This window comes from Cuculus canorus, chromosome 3 (genome assembly GCF_017976375.1).
Source record: "Cuculus canorus isolate bCucCan1 chromosome 3, bCucCan1.pri, whole genome shotgun sequence".
NCBI lineage: Eukaryota > Metazoa > Chordata > Aves > Cuculiformes > Cuculidae > Cuculus > Cuculus canorus.
The window spans coordinates 57,021,444-57,040,168 of NC_071403.1; the positions used below are offsets into that span (position 1 = coordinate 57,021,444).

Below are 18,725 nucleotides of genomic sequence, written 5' to 3' on the forward strand. Positions count from 1 at the left end.
TCCTTTCCACAATTCCAGCCTGTTAACTCAGTATTTGTTACACACCCTGTTCTCTGAGCTTTACATAAACCTTCGAAACATAGCCCAGCAGACTAGCTTCACATTTCTAATTCCCAGTCACTGGAGGGTAGAAGAGGCTGTGGAGATGGCAATCTGTATTACTCATGTAGTCCTCAAAGGTGAAAGAAAGAAACAAATTACACCATCAGGAAAGCAAATTCATAAGACAAAAGAGCAGAAAGGAAAAGGACAAAAAATGAGGAACCTGCCAAGCTCATCAGCAAATTCTATTTAATGATTTTGTGAAACTGTTTAAGAAGCATTCAGACAGCAAATACACAAATCTCTCATAGGATGTTGGCTTTACTGTGTGAAGTTTTCTTTTAAGTCTGCAGTACAGTACACATTGCTTTTCGCGACTGGCGGTCTTGGGGTTCATATGCCTTGTGGTGAGGGACAGGGATAGTCTTCAATGGGTCAATGGGTGCCTCATCAGCTAGAATGGCAAGCATCTCTAAACACTAGATTCACTCCCCCTGATCTGTTTGCATTGCAAAGGTTAAGGACAAACTAAACAAAGGCTGCTGTTCTTGTACATATAAGAATCAAAACTATATTAGCAGATACCCTGGATTAGCTCTTAGGCCCAATGTGGAAGTTCTTTAGGTTTGCTTGATGGACCATGCACTTAGTTCACTAATGCTTCTGGTATATCACCAGTAAAAGACTGCTAGCTCTGATAGTAATGCTCTGGTGGGGACAGGAGAAGGGATTTCAGAGGACATTTTTCTAGAGCTGATACAGATCATTTAGAGAAACAGAGGAATTAACCATTCCACTCCCAGCAGCCCTGGACCCTGCAGAATGGCTGTGGAACAAGAACTATAGAGGTGTGGTACTTAAAACCATTTGCCACTAGCCCTTACTTAGAAGTCAGCACAGATTTAAAATAAAATCTGCTACTGTGTTTAATAAAGGATTTCAAACTTTTAAAAATGTAAAAGGAGGAACTAACCCATGGTACTCATCATGTGATGGCATCAGAGCTCTGTGATATTTGACCTCATCTGAGAGGAAAGCAAACACCATCATACATAATATCAGGTCACCACCTAATTACCTCTACATATATTTTGATTTCTGGACTACATGTAACCAGAGATATTTCCAAGCAAAAAAGTGTTTAGAGGCTTAAATAAGTTAATGAAAATCAAAACCTTCTAGTGTTGGGCAGCTTGCACAAGGTCATAATGGAAATCTGTTACAGAAAAACCTCATTCCCTCAAGTCCATAAGTAGCATCTTAACAGATGTCCATTGTCTTTCCAACGGAAAGCTTCCCTGCCAGCCTCAGTACATTTCCATGTTAAGAGCAAAGTTACATGTCTCTGGCCTTTTCCCCAAGGTAGTCACACAAGAAACTTCATTTTTTTTCAGAAAGGTGAGATTTTTTGTCAGGAGATGTAAAACATACCGACGATTGAATACTTATTTTCCCTTCCACAAGTCAGAAGCAGGAAACAACTTGGACTTCATTAGCTGGAAACTAATGTTAGTTATCATACTATTTCTTTTAAAAAACTTGTGCATCAGCACCAATTCAAAACTACCCATATTCATAATTACACCATATTTACCACTGCTACTAACATCAATAACAAAATTTTTAAAGGCGTCTGACAGATCTTGACTCTCTTAGATGCTTCTAGAAGTTCCTTTTTGGGCTTGAGGTTTTTTTGTATTTTACAATTTTTATATTTATTTTTACTTTTTAATTTCCATTTGCTTATTGGATACTGTTTGTTAACAACTTATGTTTCTTCCATAAGCAGCATAAATACAGCTCAAGGAACAGAGTAGCTCTACAAACATCATGCTCTCACCTATATTCACAAGGTTTACACTGCAGTAAAAAAGAGAAATAATGTTGGTGAAAATCATTTAGCCCTTCCAGCAATGTTGCAAACAAACAAAAAACACAGGAAAGTAAAACTGTACTTGATATAATTAAATCTTTTCAAAGTTCTTGAGTTTCAGCTTTGCCCTTTTAGAAGACTTTTAAACAACCAGTCTCACACACAAAAAAAAGTACCTTCTAAAGCATTTCTCTCTAACTCATTCTTGACCCAGAGACAAAGATCTTCACCTGCATAAGCAACATCTGCAGTACAGGTAGCTCTTCCTAGAGCACTAGTGATCTTAGTAGAGTACTAGTGAAACACATCAAAAAAACCCCTCTTCTCCTTAGCCTGAGGGACTCAAAATTTAGGAAGTAGAATTTCTCCTGATTAATTGTCTTTAGCAAAATAATTACAACAAAGTAATCTTCAACACTTCTTGAGCAGGTGAAATCCACCTTACAACCAACCCAAATCAGCACATGATCTTGCAGAGCACTCAGACACATTTAAATAAGCCTAATTCAAAGTTCCTCAAAACAAACAGAAATGCTTTCCTCCCTAAACTTCACTGAGCTTCAGTTAAGGTGTTTTTATATTTACATTTTCCAATATCTACAAGGGAATATGTTCAGGGATTCATTTTTCTAAGCCTTTGACGATGACAAAGGGCTAAAAATGTTAAGAAAAGAATATTGACTGGTCAGTTACCATCAATGGTGAAGCACCATCCTCTGCTAGAAGAACTAAGTCTGCATAACAAGCAGAAAAATATAAAAAGGCATGTGATTGCGTGCCATCAATTTGAAAAGCTTGACCAGAAAGTCATTAACTGACTTCTGCCTACAGTTCCTCGTAACAATAAAGAAACAAGTAGTAAAGACCAAATTAATAGTATTCACAGAAACATTCTTCTTGTATTGCCTGTCCTTTAAAATAATTCAGAAAGTTTTAACTTAAATGAATAAAACCTGAAAAAAAATTGCATTAAATGTCAGTGCAGTTCCTGTTTCATCATGAAAGTTAGTCCTAGCAGCACATCCGTTGCGGCAAACAGAGCATTCTGGAAGGGCCGGTCATAGCAGCACATACCCAGGTATAGCTCGTAAAGCTTGTTTTTGACAACTGCATGCTGTAGTTGAAGCAAAACAATTGCTCTGTGGAACACTTTCTGGCCAAGTCGCCCTAGCAATGCTGAATTCCTTCACTAAGGAGGAATACCAGGAACAACTGGAGGCCATGCTGAGGGCCAGACACAGAGTTGAGGTTGTACTCTCTGTGCCAGGCTGAATATCTTTCTCTAAGAATGGAAGAGTCATGCAGGATTATAAAGATGGAAGACCACTCTGATATCTATAAATAGCAAATAACCTGTTTACAGAGCATGAACAGTGCAAGAGATCTTTAGAGATTGTATTAGGTAGATAAATATACAGGATTTTTTTTTCTCATTTTTGTTCTGCTAATGTGTTGTTCAGAACTTTGTTTTACAGTTCCCTGAACCTACCTTGTATTTTCAGGGCCTTGGCAACAATGTTGATTTGTACTAAACTGAAAAATTTGGGTGCAGGATTACTTTTGTACAATTCAGCAATTGAGTATCTCTGTAATTCCCAGAAGGTAGCAAATGATTTTTGCATTAGCTGCATTGCTGTTTGGCGATGGCAATGCAAGGATTTGTGTGAAATTATCTGTTAACCGCAAGGTAAGTTCTCTGGCAGCATGAAAGCAAATGGGAAAGTGCATCTCTCTGTGATTTGTGACAATGTGAATTTGCAATAGGTGATGAAATATATATATATATATATTTATAAAAGAATGAACTTATGTTGGGAAAACAGACCATAGGCAGTAAACTGCAATTACAGGGAAAACCAGGTAATATCTTTTTAAAGGACGACACTATGCTTTGATTCCATTTCTCCTGTGGATTACTTGTGGTATAAACATACACATATGCACACACCCTTCCCATCCCTCACTTCCACTCCCAATAATATCAAAAATAAACATGAAAAATAATATTAAAAAACTCTGTATTCAGTAATATTCACACCAAAGAATATGTATAGATGTATCCATTAAAATTATGAACATTTCTAAATAAATTTTATGTATCATACATATAAATATATGTATAATTACATATCCACAGAAGTAGTCTTGCTGTGCTAAAGCCAGCAGTAAAAGCAAAAACAGGTTTCACAATAGGACACCCATATATGCATATGTACTGGCTGTTTGGTTTGTGAATTTATTTACAACTTAACTATATCATAATAAATGCTTACTGTTCTATTGTACAAACGTAATAGTAAAGGTTTAGGTTTGTTTTTTAAATACAAAGACTGCAAATGAATACATGAAAAAAATTACACACCATGTACAGTATTTATAATTTATAAATGCAAAGTTAAGACCTCTTTAAATTATTGCACTTGCATATTTTTTTTGCTTTTTTTTACAAAGATAGTTTATATGTATCATATATATATGTGTGTGTGTGTGTGTAAATATATATATAAAACAATTTTTTCAGCTCACTAAATGTATTAAAGTTGAATGTTGTTACCTTGAAGTCCTTTCTTCTTCACATAACAGCCCAACCTGAATTTTGAATATATATGAATCTACTCTACAAATCAGTTTGATCTACCCTAGAAAGCAGTCCGTTATTTTAGCGTTTTTGACAGAGTATACACCCGTATTACAATCGAGCACAGTTTTTGGTCAGGAAGCAAAACAAGAGTTATGATGTGCCTTTGCTAGATTGGGATCTATAACCTAAAGTTTGAACATGAACTTCCTTGTAATAGTGTGCAGAAAGCCTTTTCTGTGTTTGAAATGAACAGATTAATTGTTCCACTTTAGAGAACTGTTCCTATATCACAGTGTTTGAGGCAAATGCATTATTCCAAGAGGGTCATAATTGTTTTGAGCATCTAACGGTTTCTATTTTTAAACATAAATAGTGCTATTTGCTATCTCTACAATTTTAACACTAAATATTCTAAATGCAGTCACAGCAAACTGATCACACTGTTCTAAGTTTAAACACATAAAAGAAATCTGTGCCACATAAAAAAATTAATTCCACACTGCATGTCCCCTCCAATGTAAATATGTTTTATCACATACTCCAACTAAAAAAAACATACTAGTATTTCTCTAACGGTCACTTATAAAAAAATACTGCCGTGAGTTGAACACTTACAGCAGAAAGTTGCACTACCTTAGAAAATTCATAAATTATAGTAATGGAGTTTGTCAGTTGTGTAATAGAATATGCAAAATCTCAGTTGAGTATTCATGCTAGGTCAACTATTGATCTCACAGCATACCTTTCAGGCACCTCTTCATAATACATTATAAATGCTCAGATATAGCTTCAAACAGTCCCTTTACCTTTACTGGGTTAGAAGGAAAAAAACAATTGCAATTATTAACAAAAATAATGCAGTTCTGGGAGTATAAAGTCCAACGCTACCAGGAAACGTTAGGAGTTTTTTGTACATTCTTATTGATCTTGGGCAAGACTAGTTTTAGCAGGAAAAAAATAGAGGGAAACATTACTTTTAGCATTTGAACTTGATGAGCTAGATGTCTTACAGATCTATCTGTAAGCCTAAATTCAGAAGTTTGAACAACTAAATCCCAATATGTACTTGAGCCATGATACTCAAATGCAGCTTCAAAGATTTTAATTTTTCGTGGGCTTGACATTGGAAGTGCAGGTATAAGGTTGTTCCAACAAAAAATTTACACATCAGAATCTGCACTCTGTAAATGCTATGACACACTAAATTTGCTTAGAAAATACAGCCCATTGTGGCTATTTTTGTTGGTCTAGGTGCTAACAAAAACTTTTATTTTGCCATTGCCTTTCTCCTTTCACACACCAGGAAACCAAACCAAACCACAACTACTGGAGCCAAAATTTTTAATTCTAATGGACATTTTTCTACAGCAAACATATTTTTAATGTGGTTTGGATATTGTATATTAGAAACAACACTTGATTGACTTGAGAAGTTAAGAGAACAACTTAATGCCAATTTGACAAATTTGTTAGGCAACATGTTCTGTATCAGTACTTATATAAACTTCAAACCATAAAATATTATGAAATACTGCCAAACATTTTGACTGCTAATGTAACTAGTGAAGTTATCTTTACTGTCAATGAGTAAAAGATTAATTAAAAGCTTTATGTAACACACACACAGTGTGATGAGGAATATTCTTGCAATGCTTGTAAGATCAGCATTCAAAGAGGGAGAATAATAGCAAATATACTTAACCCATAAAGGAAAACTACTGCATCCAGTTGTTGGGGTATGTGAACTCTAGATTTGGATATTCTTCATGTAAATATTAGGAACTGTGGATTGTGTCTCAAGTACTTAGTGGATAAAAGGTTGAATCTACAAGATTTAGTTAGAACAGAACTGCTAAGGAGTAAAGCAGAGGACACAGCATGAGATACTATTCACTCTACTTTGGTGCAATTGTTTCCTGCCATTTTTTTATTATTATTCAAGAACTGAATAACAATAATGCAAAAGTTTGCTGTGGTTGACAATTAATTTCTGCACTTAGAATTGGCAAAGCAAGCTGAAAAAAATTACGGTGTTGCTGCCAGGTAATCTGTACCATACAAATAAGTTCACACTGAATTCTCATCCCCTGGGATAGCCATGTGCTGCAAAGGCCTAGATGCATTTATACATTATGTGATTATGGATCACATACTGTACACATATACAGACACTGGTATGTGCTCGACCATATCAAAAGGCAAAACTCAAGAGTCCAAGTCATTTACATGAAACCCATAAGATGGCATGCTTATTAGAGCTTATACAGCTCAACAGAGGTGGAAAACCAGAACCTGTGTTCTGTCTTTAAGTCACTACTATGATTTGTTTCAGTTACACAAATGGCTGTGTTATCACGGAACCACTACAAGAGTGTATAATCTGTGAAAAAGCGTATAATACAGTACAGGCTGTATGTGAAAAGTATGAAACGACTGTTTTCACCTACTGTGTGGATCAATATGAAAAGGTTTTTCTCACTACTTTTAAGAGAGAAATGAAGGCAAATTAAGTGGCTGAACATACTCTGTACAATTGCACTAAATTTAAAAGAGTGTCATTAAACATAATGTCTTGAAGTCTGTGCATAAGTTCGTAAGGCTGAAGCCTAAGTCAGCACAGAACTGTAAACACAATATTTTACTTCAGTCAGCTATTCTTTCATTGAGAAAGGTAGTTCTAAGCCTGGAAATTTTGCTGAGCTAGGTGAAAAAAGCAAACAAATGGAGAAGTTTCTTAATTTCACTCTTCTTGGGAGGGGGAAGAGAGAAGTAGAAGACATGCAGTGTTACTGCGCAACACAAAAGCAAGTCAATACAAAACCATTTTTGATTTATTGTGATGGTACCACAATCCCTCTTATCAGACCTGGCTTTTCTGACAAGGCTTTTGTTCCCAGCAGACAGCATACTCTAGGTATGCCTATAACACCTTTTAAAATACAATTCAGCAGGTAGAAATAAAAATTATGACTTTAATTAATTGTGAGCTAGGCAAGGAAATCTTTGCTGTCATATTTAAATTTGAATATGATACTTCTGTCACTGTGAATACAAAAACTCCAACCTGAAACTCTCTCTCTCATATTGGAGATAAACATCCAGTACTTCCAGTGTTTTAAGAGAGGAGTTGTCTAGGTTTATAAATCATTCTGAAGAACAAAGCACCATCACTAGACTAGTTCTTTCAACGTTTGCCTTGTGAGTGACAGACAATTTGCATCATGATGCCAAATGAAGTACTTCAAACCTTAAACCTGAATGTTGGTTTTCCTGTAGTTTGCAGCAAAAGAATTCACGTAACCTAAGCATGAGTTATAGTCTCCGAGGATTCTGCTGGAGTTCAAACTGATTACAAGTAGATCACACATAAACATTCACAATAGCAATGGGTATATTGTTCTATTTATAGCCAAGAAATCCCAAGTGACACTGGTGTTAAAGCCAGCCACAGTACGGTATAATAAAAGTACCATTGAAACCCTTACTAGAAAGATACAATTTAGAAGTACCCCCTAAGATTCCCCCCCACCCCTCAGTTTTAAATTAAGGCCTCAGCAATGTAGCCCATGAGATAAGGCCAGTCTTTTATATTCACAAGTCGTAAGTTCTCTTTTAATAGCTGATTCCAAAACATCTGGGTTTGTCGATTTCCATCTGTTCATGTTGTGTCACTGGTGTAGGTCTGGAGACTGGCTGCCGGAGTCATTTAGCTGAGGTAACTCCATGGGTGTTACCTTCCTAGGCAGATCTGCTTCTTAGCATTCTGTAGCTTTTATTTCCTTTTTTTTTTTTTTCCACCCGAATAAAAATGAAACAAAACAAAACAAAACAAAAACAACCTCCAAAACAAAAGGGGATGCTTTTCAGGTTAAAGCAATGTGTTGCTGCTGTTCAGTCATCAATTTTCACAGGAAGTGAATCTGAGGTCCCAGGAGCAATGGACTGGGAGGGAATCCATATAGAGGCTTCCTCACCTCTCGTTACTTTCTCCCATTGGTTGAGATTGTCCCTGGAGATGCAAAAAAGTCAAAAAGGTAAAGCACTGTTCATAAGTTCACTGAGTTTTCTTTCTAAAATTACTGTCAGCTGTACTATGCTTTGAAATGTAGCTTTATGCTATATAAAAGTACCTGTATGTCATCAAGCTTTTATCATGTTTATGTTACATCATTTTTTACTTCCAGTTATCCCATTTTGTAATTCTGTGTGGCTCATTTATAAGTTAACTAAATACAAGCCTACAGCATATCTTCACCAGAACAAACCCTGGAAGTAGAGGCTAGCACCTATTCTCATTACAAATTTGTAGCCCTCACAGCTGCAAAGAAAACCCAGCTGTGACCCAAAAGAGACATGTCTCAAGAGACTCTGAAATAAGCAGTCTGGAGACAAGCAGCCTTCATCACTTCAGACTTCATGGATTTTACCACAGCATATTTTGGCCCCTTTCAAAACCACCACAGAGATCAGGACTTTTGCCAGGAAACTTCCTTCACCGGAAACCACAGAAGTGCATTAAGCCTTCTGAAACTCTTGCACATGGGACACCTGATAGTGTATAAAATGTTACATGCCAACATCATAGTATCAATTTTCAATTACTAACGTGGTGATCATACTATCAAATCTACTACATTTAAAGAGTACCTCCTACCTGAGACAGAATTTTTTAGTGTCTCACAGCCTGGCCAACCCCCAACCCCATATTTTGGTTCAGAATCACAGAATCATAGAATAGTTTGGGTTGGAAGGGACGTTAAAGGTCATCCAGTTCCAACCCCCCTGCCATGGGCAGGGACACCTCCCACTAGATCAGGCTGCCCAAGGCCCCATCCAACCTGGCCTTGAACACCTCCAGGGACAGGACATCCACAGCTTCCATGGGCAGCCTATGCCAGTGCCTCACCACTCTCACGGTGAAGAAATTCTTCCTAAAGTCTAGTCTAAATCTGCCCCTCTCCAGTTTAGATCCATTCCCCCTCGTCCTATCACTGCAAGCCTTTGTGAACAGTCCTTCCCCATCTTTCTTGTAGTCCCTTTCAGGTACTGGAAGGTCGCTATAAAATCTCCTCAGAGCCTTCTCTTCTCCAGGCTGAACAAGCCCAACTCTCTCAGCCTGTCCTTGTATGGGAGGTGCCCCAGCCCACTGATAATCTTTGTAGCCCTCCTCTGGATCCATTCCAACAGTTACAGATCCTTCTTATGTTGAGGATTCCAGAACTGGACACAATACTCCCATTAGTGTCTCACAAGAGAAAAACAGAAGGGCAGAATCACTTCCCTCGACCTGCTGGCCACGCTTCTTTGGATGCAGCCCAGGGTACAGTCGGCCTTCTGGGCTGCGAGCGTGCATCACCAACTCATGTTGAGCTTCTCATCGACCAGCACCCTCAAGTCCTTCTCTGCAGGACTGCTCTCAATCATATCATCCCCCATCCTGTACTGAAACCAGGGACTGCCCCGAACCTGGTGTAAGACCTTGCACTTGGCCTTGTTGAACCTCATGAGATGCTCACAGGCCCACTTCTCTAGCCTGTCCAGGTCCCCCTGGATGACATCCCATCCTTCTGGTATGGCAATTGCACCACTCATCTTGGTGACATCTGCAAACTTGCTCACGGTACACTTGACCTCACTGTCAATATCATTGATGAAGATATTAAACAGCATCGGTTCCGGTACGGACCCCTAAGGGACACCACTTGTCACGAATCTACATCTGGACTTTGAGCCATTGACTGCTATTCTCTGAATACAACCATCCAACCAGTTTCTTATCCACCAAACAGTCCACCCATCAAATCCATATCTCTCCAGTTTAGAGAGAAGGATGTTATCATTTAGGTTGGAAAAGACCTTTAAGATCATTGAGTCTAACCGTAAACCTAACACTGCCAAGTCCAGCACTAAACCATGTCCTTCAGTGCCACATCTCCACATCTTATAAATATCCCAGGGACTGCAACTCAACCACTTCCCAGGTTCAGAAGCCATAAAACGATGAGAAATTAAACTGGTAACGTTCTAATGATCTGAATGGAGTACAGACCCATAACCTTACTTGCTGTACACTAGTATCACTCCAGTGACTGGGAAGTCTATGTTGATAATATCCAATGCCATCCTTGCAATCTATGGCCAAATTTAGCATTCAGTCTTCAAATACAAAGTGAAAGACAGCAAGATCAACTGTTTCAATTTCATACCCTCGTACACCTAGTTACTAAAACAACAGTTTCTAGATGTCTACAGTAAACAAACAGGTTGGTGAAAGTACTGAGGCCTTACATGCTATGTGTCTTATTATCATATTACATCAGAATTTGTGTCAGACCCCTTTTAATTTTTACATCACTGCTTTGCTGAAACAGTTGATAAAACAGCAACTAATGAGCTGAAAGCACAGACAATAGACAAGAAGAGAAAACGTTGCATTTTCTGGATGGGGAAGATAGGAACTGATAGAAAAGAAAAAAAAAGAAAGAAAAAAAAGAAAAAAAGGGCACCAAAGAAAGCTGGTGCCCTCTAGGGGAACACCTACACCATTTTCTATTGGCAGATGGAAATCTGCTCTGCCAGTTCTCTAGGCCTCCAGGTGTTAATACGGTGCTGAATCTCAGCTAATAAAATCAGGCAGTAAGGATCAGAAAAACTGAGCTGTCACTATTTCTATGTCCCTTTCCTGAAACTGTGAAACTGTATCAATTTCAGCAAGAATTGAGAGATCTAAAAGCACATGGAAAACTGTTTAAAATTATTTTATCTGAAATAAAATCACTTCACCTCATCCTCAAACTACTCTCATAGCTACAAACTCATACAGGACTAACTCTGAACACTGCAACACAGGTGACTGGTAGTTCTCATTTACATATTTTTTATTTTTATTTTTTTAAGATGTAGATAATACCATTCATTTGCCTTTGCACTCCCGATGAAGCCCTGGCCCCTAAATGTCTGGAATAAATTCCCAGAGGTTCTCAAAATAAAAACTTTGATGCTGACATGCTGTCTTGGTTGCTTCTTCTGCAATTATTTGCAGCTGGTGTCTGTGTTCCAACCAACTCAAGGACGCAGCAGCTTAAACACTGTGTTTAAAGTACAAGCACTGCTGGTGAAAGGGTGATATCAAAATCATTTCAGTCAGCAGCTAAGTCATTACCAAAGAGGGATAAGACTGTATACCTTTTGTCATACTGAATAGCATACCGAACCCCTGCAAAATCAGCTATTTAAAACACTCTGGAGTAATCTAAACCCTGAAAGAACATACATTTCTGTACTGGGGCAGTGGAAGCTCGATCCATGTTCTTTATTTCCTTGTCTATATCTCCAAGTCTTAACTCTTTAAACTTCCTTCTCAGCCCCTTCAGACAGAAAGTAGAAAGTAATTTCAAGGCTAAGCTAAAACTATCAAACTGCTCATCAGAGTACCTTAGGCCAGGGTGTGGATTTTCAGGAAGCTCTTTAGTCTTACAAAGTTCTTACATCCCATCCACATAGCTATACCCCTTTTCTGCATCAGTGCAAACTAAATTAAGGAAAACATAAGAGCAGGGTGGGGAGCTGTGTCTGTACAGATCTGTGTCCATTCTGGAGATTATACTGGTGTAGCTTTCAAAAGTATTAGTATCATAACTGGAATTCCAAACAACAAAGAACTTATAGAACAGAAAATGTTCACAGAAACTATGCCAGGAGCCTGATTGCTATTACTTCAGACATCACATCCTTTGCAAAGAAACCCATCCTTGAAAAGACGTTCATGCTTGATCTTCAGAAGGAAAGAGAACCTTTCATCTAGAACATATATATAAGCTAGTACTTGATACTCTACAATTCAATTTTACATCTCCTCATTTGAGCATCAAAAGATGGACTATCAAGTATTACAAGACACTTTTGAAAATAAGCCTCATTTGAATATGTGGCTAGAAATTAAAAGATATGGGTCTTCCTAGAACCTTGCTCCTGAAAAAACATGCTGTGCATCCTTAAGCACTCAACTTATGCTCTCTAACACTCGGCTCCCATTAAGTGGAGTAACAATGCTAACTTCTTACCAAAGATACTGGCAGGCTTATGCGAATATTTTTACACCAAGAACAAATCTATTTTTAAGACCTTTGACTGCACTAGTAACAGAACTTTCCTGACATCAGGTTATTTTATTAATCATACAGACACTGCAAGACTTTTTCATGTTAAAAGCACACAGACTGATTTGGGAAGCAAAAATACGAGATTTTGACATATACGTAACAGAAAGAAATCATATCTTTCACATATACAAAGGAGTTTTATAATATTCATTAGCTTGAGCAAAACAAGCAACTGCAAACATTCCTGACATGCGTTAACGAATTTTTAATGGTGGATATTATAGTTGATGCTGTTTAGACCACATCAACAGTTTAAAACTCCTTCTGACTGAAAACATGGTTACACAAAGCACAGCCTATGTTCCAGTTACATGGATCAAATAACAGACCATTTAGTTCCAGCCATCGACACAGGTGAAGCAACATACTTTCAAGCAAGAACTACAAAGAAAAAGAAATTAGAAAATTTCCAAGATCTCAGACTACCTCTCAGTAAAGCAGTTGAATGACTCACGACCTTGTAAAGACAGGAAGGACTACAAGCAGTTCTATAGTTTACTTCATGTTCTCTGATTTCACACTGGCGGCAACTCTTCTTTATTTATCAGAGTACATATTATTCAATTATCTACAATCAAACTATCTAAACACATATATTTTAGGTCAACACAGCTCAGGGAGTACACATTCCTACCCTGTACTGTAACTCTGAATTCCAAAACAGCATCTGGACTTTGATACCATTATGATAGTAACACACTCTGTGGAATGTTGAAACTGGAGAAGAGTTTAACACTATATTGCAACTGATGGAACCACTAAAATATGTACTTATGAAAACTTCCACATTACTTAATTTAGGATAACAGATTACTGCCTATTATTTACCAGACATTGTTACTGTCATAGCTTCTAAGGGCAAAAGACACTACTACTATAAGCATCACCTAGTCAGACTGCCTGGGGAGATAGGCCTTGGCAATTTCATCGCAATTTCATCACAATTTCATCACCTGTATCCCTTTTACCTAGCATGTCTCTCTTAAAAAGGTATTCTTAGCCTTGGTTTAAGATAGTCGATCGATATTGTTTCAAGTGCCAATGAAGAAATTCACCATATTCCTTGTCTGAACCTTTGGGCTTCAAGTGGTCTTTACCGGCTAAACCAGTGAGGTGTGTCTAATCACAAAACACACTATGGGGACACTTACAGATTTTGCAAAGTCATTCTCTTGGATAAACTAAATAAATTATGCAAATATTTCAGTTTCTTACTACTAAGATCTCAAAACATTCTTCAAGCTCTTTCTTAACCTCCTTTTCTTTGCTAGTACCTTTATCAAATCTTCTTAAAGCATAGATGCTAAACAGAAATCATAACATAACTACCAAGCTGTAATTTATAATCCTACATAATATTCCCTCTCTGTACAACGAAGGGTTGCACAGCCATGACCATAGAGGCAGCTGATTATTAATGATGGCTCCTAGATACTCACTGCTTTTCATAACATAGTCCTCTTTCCCACTGGTACAGACCTACATGCTCTTCTCATAGCTATGTGAAATAGCATTTGGGTGTGAATAAAATTACTTTGCTAACCAATATATCAATTTTCACGGCTATTTGTATACAGTGGGCATTCTATTACTTCACACAGATCATTTAGCCCATAAGATCAGGAAAGTGACATATTAGGTAGATCTGTCATCCAGGACAAAGAAAATGTTCAATGCAAGCTAGAGTTCAAGGACCATGAGGAAAAGAAGATTATGAGAGGTGTGCTCACAAAAGTATAGAAAAACAGGTTTATTTTCTCTTGATGTGACTACAGTTTGCTGGCATTTTATGAACTCACTGTTTTTCCTTGGAGAATACTGATTAACCTGAAACTGGAACATTTTCATGAAGCATACTGGTTTCAACAGAAGTTTTGTCAGGAAAGACTAAGGTCCAGGGTATAATTATTGGACAGAACTATGTACAGATTCACCACCATTCTAGAGTAGAAGCAGCTAATTAGTTAAGGACACTTGACTCTCCTCTAGAAGATCCCAATCTACATCCCAAGTGACTCACAGGACAAAGCTACATTTGCCACTTCCACATCCCAGTGGTACTACTCTTACACTCGCAAATACTGAATATTCTAGGTAGGTATCTTTCTTTCTTTCTTTTTCTGTTTTGTTTTTTTTTTTTTTTTAATAAAAATGTTCTGATTGTAAATAAAACCATATGCCAAAACCACATTTTGAAATGGAACAGAATTCTAGGCAATCTAAGTTGTAAGAATCATGACGAAGTAAAAAGGGCACAGGAGGAAATTATGCTGAACCAGCCATACATAACCACTGAACCTGTTTCTCTTCAAAGGTTTTTGGCGTCAAATACATTTTAATCAGCTCTGTCTGTAGATCTGCATCGGATAGTCCCAGCCAGTAGTTACTGCCTTGGGGCTGCTACATAGATTACAGCAAGTTGTGTATCCCTGTTTATCTGCACGCAAATCCTAAAATTCAAAGTCCAGACTAAATTATAAAGCCTATCTGATTTTTCTTTGACCAAGCTACATGCTACACAAAAAGTTGCGCATTTACATACCTACACGCTCGGAGCAGTGGCCCAGTTGGAGGAAAGATCTGTGCAAGTGTGGTGTAACATGGGATGGCTACTGCATTGTAGAACCCAATCTAGGAAAAACAGCAACAACGAAAAAATAGTTATATGTCACCGAACTACAGCACTGAAAGTGAACAGTCAACTGGCTCAAAGACTCTTCCATCATTAATATGGCTGCTTCAGATACGATTTTCTCCTGGACTTTTGATTATTCCATTGATTCAATTGATATGCTCATGACCTGTTTGGCTTTTTGATGTCAATAGTGATAGGAAGAAGGTGTGGACTGCAGAGCCATTTCTGCAAACATTATTATTGCAAGGATTTTTTTTTTAAAAAAAAAAGGTACGTTGTGCAGCACTGCCAAAATATGGTCAGATTCTGGACTTTTCTGATGTCCTCCAGAGTATTTATTCCATAGCTCAATTTATCTGAGACACTAGAGGCTTTGCACCTTGGAAAGTTTCTAAAAGGTGTGCGCAATTTCTTTTCACATATGCCCTTCAGTGATACATTTTTACCATTATCATAAATCTATTTAAAGAATATCAAATGAGTACCTTTTTAATGATATCTGATTCAATACAGGCTTAGGAACGTATGACAGCTCTCACATCACAACTGAATTGTCATGACAAGAGGGAATTTTTAGAAAATGCTACTTACATATTAGCAAGGATGACAGGTTGAATTCAGATCCATTGTAACATCACTCACTTATCCCAGACCCCCATAAAAGTTACAGTACTGTGCTATGATCCCTTTCTTTGGGCAGAGTTTTTTAAATGCCTTTTAGTGAAACATCATGTAATATTGTTCTGTGACCAAAGCATTTGATAAAAAGTGTCTTTTAACAGTCTAAACATTGGCCCTTATTCAAAAATTGAAGAGAAAACCTTGTGCTCACAACAATCAATACAGGGATTTCTCCTACACGGCTATGTAACCGAGACCACTTCATACTCTAAAGAAATAAGATACAATTTCTGACTTGAGAAACCAACAGTTTGAGTCAAAGTAATCATAATGTAGCTGATAGAAATAAACCTCAGCTGGCGAGATGGCAAGGCTGCACACAGATGTGATGTCTGCTCATCAACAAAAAGTTTGCTGTTTTGTGTAGTGCATTGTTTTCTTCCTATGTGTTTTTTCTTGTTTGTTTTAAGGAAGAATACTTTATTTCACTGGAAAATAGCAGATTACTCCAATAGCTATAAAAAATTAAAATGGGACCTTAGATACAGTCACACTGTAGATCTGGCTGAATGAGTAATGCAAAACAAAAGATTTCAACTGAACTAAGCTCAACTGCAATATATTCCGAAGAATCTTCTCTTTGGAAGTCCAGTATATAAAATATGTGTCCTTTGAGGACCTGGAAGTTTTTATGTTAAAATGCACATCAATCAAGGAGGAAAAGCTACCAATTCAGGTTCGGAATGAAGTCAAGTAAATTAAAAATATCCCTTTGCAAACATTTCATTTCTCACCAGAGCAAACTCACACAAATCCCTTTCATAAAATGTGAGGGGTTTTTTCCAATATATGTTTTAGTAACACTATAAACATGTATTGTTTTACTGACAGAGATCATACCTGCCCCTGAGGGACTTCATCTTTCTTGTCTCTGTCCATCATAGGAATAGGTTGAATACCTGTTTTCTTCATTTCATCACCCTGCAGAAAAGCATAGAGAAAGAGATCAGGAAAAAAAAATCAAGATTCCTGAGATCTGGATTGATCTCCATCTCCCACTGCATGTCAATCTAAACACCCAGAATTTAAAATAATGTTCGATACTGGTCTAAGGCAATCTCAAAACTGCCTACACAGAGACTTATTTTATATATTCACCTAAATGATAGCAGATTCTAAAAATTAAGTTTTTGAGTTAATGTATATACTTATTCCTTGTTTCCAAAAGGGTCTCCATATTAAAAAGTAACTGGAAGATTATAATAGATCTAGTTGAGGATATCGAGCATGTTCCTGCTCACTGCAGTGGTGTAGGACTAGATGACCTTTCAGGGTCTCTTCCCACACAAATTCTTATATGATTCTACGATTCCATGAAATCAGTTCCTCCTGGTTTGTTCTACTCATAGTTTGTCTCCCCTTTCAAAACATTACCTGTTTAAAGCACTGTAACATAATGATCAGTAGAGCACAACTCACTCTTTCAAGGAAAAGCTGAGTAAAACAGATGAATTTACAATGTGCCCTTTGTCAAAAATTAATCGTTTTTACTATGCTGCTTTGAAGATATTGCCTGTCAAACAGCCTTCTTTTAAGTACATTATCCCCATACATTCAGTAGAGGAATACTGGGAAAGATGCAGTATATCCAAAGACCAGATATATGTCATGTACAAAAGAAAACTGTCACCTTTTATTTCAACAATTAACATCGGAGCAGCCAAAACATTTCTGAGTACCATACTGAACCTGAACACAATTCATTTTTAAAAATCTATAAGTAGCTAGCTACTTTCTGTAACAAATTTTCCAGCAGTCTTATGCCTCAACTGCATTGTCAAGGCACCATGGATGTTTAATCTTGAGATTACAAAGGCAACTACAGCTATAGCAATGGTTGCTTTTCGCTACTGTTCACATCTGAGATTCCAAAATTAATGTGATCTTCAAACAGTTAATCTTGTGTAATGGGTCTGCATGATTAGGTTTTGGTAGCTTGGGGGCTACTGGATTGACTTCTACAAGATGTCAGTAGCTTCCCCCATATCCCACAGACCCAGTTCCAACACTATGAAGGCCACTATGGCTAGAGTCAAATCCATCCCAACCAGACCCCATACACTTCAGCTAGGGAGAAAGTTTCTGCAGAATAGCTGCTCATGCAATATTTGTTTATTTGTCTTCTTTAATGTGAGAGTCAAGTTACAGATATTTAGCAATCTGAAAGGCTTGGACGTTTCCTCAATCTATATTCTATTTTCCTGCTACACTTAGTGAAGGCACCTCCACCAGAAAATTTATCACCCCTTTCTCATAAGATTTTATCAATCCACATTTCAAGTGCCAACATGCCCTTGCTAGGAAACATTTTGGCACCTTTACTCAAAGAAAAGTTTGCAATATAAAAAATTTATTCTGGACTGAGCGGAGCACCTTTCTGTTTGACTGTCTTGCAACTACCTTGAGGGCAGAAAAGATGAAGGCTTCTGGAGTTCAATTCTCTCTTTCATATTTTGCCCCAACATCACCTATTAACTATAGGCCTGCTCAATTAACCAACGAGAGACATAATCAGGAAGGCATTTTTTAACTGGTGTCTGTATTATTTTCTCATATCACCTATTTGTTTCTCCAAGTAGTTAGAGACTAAGATCATCAAATCTAGTCTCCGTTAGATATATTTTACTGTTGAAAGAAACAAACAGAAAGTCCTTCTTCCTCAGCTGATAAAAAAGATACCTGTAACAATTCCAAGCACAGAAATTCAGTGATTTGTTATTTAGGAAAGGTAAGCAAGTTTTGGTTTTCTAT

At 37.4% G+C, this 18,725-nt stretch overlaps 1 protein-coding gene across 2 annotated transcripts in view; it reads right to left on the bottom strand.

The window, feature by feature from the left end:
• Window positions 1-378: 378 nt before the first annotated feature.
• Window positions 379-18,725, bottom strand: part of PDE10A (phosphodiesterase 10A) — a 371,137-nt gene continuing 352,790 nt past the window's right edge. The window contains exons 20-22 of one of the 2 annotated variants that reach the window (XM_009557723.2): window positions 16,815-16,895; window positions 15,201-15,289; window positions 379-8,505 (exon numbers count right to left, since the gene is read on the bottom strand). In XM_009557723.2, the coding sequence (XP_009556018.2) occupies window positions 8,388-8,505; window positions 15,201-15,289; window positions 16,815-16,895 (288 nt within the window). In that variant the 3' untranslated portion in view covers window positions 379-8,387. The remainder of the gene's footprint in view (window positions 8,506-15,200; window positions 15,290-16,814; window positions 16,896-18,725) is intronic. The other variant, XM_009557722.2, reaches the window with a different exon arrangement.